Here is a 5,141-nt window from a genome sequence, read left to right on the forward strand (position 1 = left end):
GAAATTCGTTTTTTTGAAAGTTGTACTGGTAACACCTAATTAATCGTTACATAGAAATTTGTCACATATTTCTAGATCACTAGAACCACATGGGATTGGAATCCTATTTCATTATAGTCTATCCACAATACACGTCTAGTGTTCTTTCAAAGAACTCATTCAAAATGTTGTGAAATCCTTTAAACATTGGTTTTCAACGACTAACAAGTGCCTGCAGATTGAAGTTTTTGAGGCGCGCTCATCAAAAGTGGGCTTGCAGATGGCGGCCCTAAAGTTGTCAGCTTTAAGTGTTTTTGGCCCTAGAAATTTTAGTCGCATTACAGCTGTTTTGACTCCACACGTAAAAAGACATATATGTACTACTATCTCAATGCATATGGAGTTGAATGAAATGAAACACATACTAAAGGAAAACAATATTCCGGAAGCTGATAAAAGACAAATAGAGAAAGAAGTTGAAGAAATGACGAAGGTTAGTCAAGATTTCGAACACTTTTTATGGTCTGTCTAAAGGATTGGATTAGCACGGGTTATCACCAGACTGACAAGAACGAAGATATTTCCCTATCACAGCTTGTACCTTTTGCTCTTCTTACACTCTGGATTTTCCCGCTGTTTTTGTATTTGTATTACTCTCCTAATCGTAGGTAAGTACTGTCAGTTCGTTTGTGTTCAGCTTTCGTCTTTTGAGCCTAATTCTCCATAATTTCTACATGTAGTCGTGAAACATCAAGTACTTCGATGAAATCCTACAATAAAATTCTCGAAGCGTTTCATAATTAGATGTGAAGGCAAATGCTCATAAGCAGTGTCTTGAAGGATCTAAAATCATTTGCTTTGTGTGGTACTTTGTCACCGGCTCAGTGTCTCTCTACTCTGGAGAATTCCTTTTTTAACCGTATTTGAACATATGTTATGGCTGTATTAATGTTTTGTACATTGACCAGTAAATTTGAAATTGCAGTTCAGCTGTGTGAAGTTTCTCAGTTACTGTAAATTTAATTTAATCACATTAACCTGATGACTATTTAGGGAGTATTTTGTTGGACACGTTAGATACATACGGTTTCAAAGATTAGTATAGAGAGAAAATCTTTGTTTCTGTGTATTTTTTGGTCGAAAATACACTGAAAAGCCTTAAGATCAACAAATGCAATTCCTTGGAGTAGTAATTTTCAGGCTCTTTATCTTCATTGTGCTGAACCTTGCAAATAAGAGTACTTTTGCGATTATTTATTTATTTAAACACATAAATATTGGTACAAAGGGGTACCAGATATACATGCGGCACACAAATCTCATTTGATTTGTGTGAGAGCTGTGATACTACCCAGGTGCCCAAACTAAAGCAGGTGGTTTTTTTAGGGGGCCACACCGAGAGCCTTTGACCTAAAGATCTGATCCACAAGGCAGTAGAGCATCGCGAAGAAATGCAGTCCCATGGTAGCCAGTGACCAACGATTAATTCATACGCCATTTGTTCCCTCAGGTTACTCGAGCCCATGTACACCATTGGTTTAGAATCACGGTTTTCCAACTCCCCTAGGTGGACTTTCTGTGTTCACCAACCCGGTTAATGCTCCGGACATTCGCTTTTGGTCTTCTCGATTTCGTAAACAAAACCTGTGGTACAAAAAGGCAGTGAGTGCGGCTTTCCTAGCAATGGTCTCCGTCATCTCGTGAACCTAAAGACATAATCTGCTAGTTTGAGTAGTTAAATACTTAATTGCTTGTTTCATTTCTTACGGGAATATCGCCCAAAAGTCTCAAAAAAAACGGGAAAAATGTTTATATTATAGGCATAAAGGTAAATGATTTATATTACTTTAAGTGCTCCACCAACAGTCACATGATTAGTGGTTGGAAGTTGGTCTTGCTTCAGTTATGTGGTCAAAGTTCTAATAAATAGTAGTTCCTTTCTTCATCACACTCTTGAGTGCCATGTTATTGATGTCGTTCTACTGAGTTGGTAATGTCACAAGTTTCAATACATGGGTTCCCTCACCCTGTTATTACATGTCATAAACAACGTCAACCTTCTTATGGGTTGACTTTTCCGTGACGTTTTTATTCCCTACATTTGTTTCCAGTTATTGTCTACTGTTGAAATAATTTATTTCCTTTCAGCTAGTTTTTCATCTTAATATTTATTGATTGATTTTTATCAAACTGCTTTTAGTTTTTCTGACTGGACTTGGAGAGAAGCATATTTGGAGATAGAAAGACGAAGAAGAGATGGCCTGCCCCTTGTAGATAAAGATCTAATCCCTGCTTCCCGTGTTCAGCTGCCCCCGGTTGATCAACTCGACCCTGATTTTAAGATTATTATATAAATGTTTATAGTTTAGGAATTTATACTTCCTATATAGTTCAGCCAGTTGATTTTAGTTTTTATTTATTGACAGTGTAAATAACTAAATAAAATAGGAAAAAATACCATTGTATTTTCTTTTTGAGGTGAATTAGTGGGAAGTTCTTGCTTTTTTCTATTCAACCATAACATCTATTTACAACTTGTTTTGAACGTGATCTGAAGGAATGTGTAAAATTGAAGATCTCTTAGAGTTCGTGTTTAATGCGACTTATACTGTCTGTATCATCTAGTAATGTAATATGTCTTAATTTGTTTTCACTTAGAGTACTATGTCCCCACCGTTTAAATGAATGACTGACTTCTACCATACTGAGAATGTTATTGAATTATCTTTGTGGGTTATTCGATTTCCTTTTCGGACAAATATGTTTTTAAGTATTTCGACCAGTGTCCTGCCATAATACTGCGATACAAAGGTCATATTAGAATGTAATTGGAATCACCTTCACTAGGTAATTCATGAGATATTTAACTATGAAGCAAGTATTATTATCAAAATGACCGAATATTTAGATATTTTTAATGTTCGTTGGCTTTTCTCACTACAGACAGTCAAAAAATCGCACTTAGGAATTTTGTTGGTAATGCGCCAGTTGATCAGTAGTTATTATTGTACATTATAATATAATGAGTATTTGCTAGAAAATAAAGGAGAGCATTATGAACCAGCAATATCTGTCACCTATACAAACGGCTCTCAACATTTCTTTAAGTACTAAAGGCCGACCGAATGACAAAAGTTATCTAAACTCGCGTTTCAAAGTGATTTGCGGGTAGCCAAGATGATTTCGGAGGAATATTTGGGGTTTTGGATTTACCTTTGTTTAGGAATTTATGTGTTATGAGTAAAGCCATATCTTATGATTACTTATTATTTATTAAGTGCGGTTAGGCAACAAATACTTCCTGTATTTTTGTAAATCTTATTTTAGTTAAATTGTAACATTTCAGGTTTAATAAATTTGGAATGACTTTCATTTGTCTTATCATTACATTCTAAATGAGTAAATATGCCACTTTGACAACCCAGCCATTCTATTCAGCATTCCAATACATTGTATTCCTGAGACCATATATTAGTTTCAGAAGTCTTATTTCATTTAACCTATATGCTATCGTTCACAAATACTGCATTTTAAATCATATTTAAATATTAGGACCTTCTGTTCATACATAACGTTCCAGTCATTATAGCTGTGGAAACGGTCATTGGTAAGGATGATTTTCTACGGGTTACCTACATTTATATTGATTTTAATAGGAATCTTATGATTTCAGTGAGTGTCCTGTTTCAATTCCTAGGGGTCGTAATTGTTTAGTTCCTTTCAAATGAATACAATCATTTTGAAGAATAAGAAAGATTTCTAATTGGTTATGACTATAAACTAACAATCGGACCAACAGTTTTTACGTGAATATACATCTATTGAGGTGGTTAGAACATGCACTACGTATACCTACTCGCCACGTACCTCAACAGATGATGTTTACTTATGTGAGCGTAAGTTAGAAAAAAGCTGTGAGCAGTCAAACCAAGACTTGTCGTCAGTTTGTAAAGTCATTGATTGTTGGTCTGAGCCATATTAGTATATGTAGATTACCTTATCGGGACCCGCGTAATAACGGCGATTAATGATTGAAAACTGAGTGACAGCTTAAAATTGTTCACAATGGCACATAGGTATTCGCTATATCTTCCTCTCAATCTTGTACCTCTCCATACATGCCTTTCCATTTTGATTCTTCGTATCCTCTTTTCAATCCTAAGTCTTTTTCATTGTCATTGCTTCACTACACCTCGTTAATTTTATTTCATCGTGTTAATGGGGTATAACGACTTTAACCAACTTCATGCTTTTTTTATTATTGACTGATGCGATATCAAGGTCTAAGATGATTTGGCAAATACAATTTATTGTATTTGTTAAGAATAGTTAATAAAAACAGCGTAGTTCGCTGGAAATTAAGGACGTTAGTCGAAATGGCCGGAAATTTCCCCTCAACTCTCCAATCCATAACGCGTTTATTTCTTTAAAATAAGATTGTCTAAATTTCAGTAAATCGAATATGCTGGATCCAACTATTTGTTTATTAGGTCTTGGTGGATTTTAAAAATTAGTTTTAGTTCAGTCAGTTGAACTCCTCTAAATACAAGCTTAAATAATCAATACATCCCTATGAACAAATTTCAGATTGAGAACTTGCTTAAAAAACAACAGATAATGAATAGAACTGTACTAGTAGGTATATAGGACCATTTCAAATATTTGGTTCTGATTGTTTTAACTATATCTTACTAGTGTATATGGGTCGATAATTTAAATCACATAAACACAGTAAACTTGTGGGTTCCTACTTATCAAATGTAAATGAATAAAAACATTGGTGACATAATACATATATTTTACTTTATCCAACTCCATAGTGAGTTTATTTTAGCCTTAAATTACAGAAAGGTAGGGGCAGTTTCTACTGAACACTACTTGTAAATAACTAAGGGGGTGTGCGTGTGTTCTTTCTAATGTGGAAAAGATATCCTATAATTGTGGAAGTATCTTATAGTTTATATGTTCTCTGTATTCCCATCATATTGTGATACGATACCCAAAAATTAGGTCTTAAATAGTTGGAGAATGATCGACCTTCAAGCTAATCGCCTACGACATTTCGTAATGTTTGTTTTGTGTCCAATATTCTGTATATAGACACGGTACTTCCTTTCATGTAAAAACTTCCTCATCTGGCTGTAGTGATGTCGCTTTTGATT

At 34.6% G+C, this 5,141-nt stretch overlaps 1 protein-coding gene across 1 annotated transcript; it reads left to right on the forward strand.

Moving 5' to 3' along the window:
• The first annotated feature begins 242 nt into the window (after nt 1-242).
• Nucleotides 243-2,436, forward strand: Smp_080610 (hypothetical protein). Its single transcript, XM_018798131.1, has 3 exons — nt 243-472; nt 514-647; nt 2,180-2,436. Exons 1-3 carry the CDS (start codon nt 260-262, stop codon nt 2,331-2,333), a joined length of 501 nt encoding a protein of 166 aa, XP_018646728.1. The 5' UTR covers nt 243-259; the 3' UTR covers nt 2,334-2,436.
• Nucleotides 2,437-5,141: the final 2,705 nt, after the last annotated feature.

The sequence above is a fragment of the Schistosoma mansoni genome (assembly GCF_000237925.1).
Source record: "Schistosoma mansoni, WGS project CABG00000000 data, supercontig 0156, strain Puerto Rico, whole genome shotgun sequence".
NCBI classification, from domain to species: domain Eukaryota; kingdom Metazoa; phylum Platyhelminthes; class Trematoda; order Strigeidida; family Schistosomatidae; genus Schistosoma; species Schistosoma mansoni.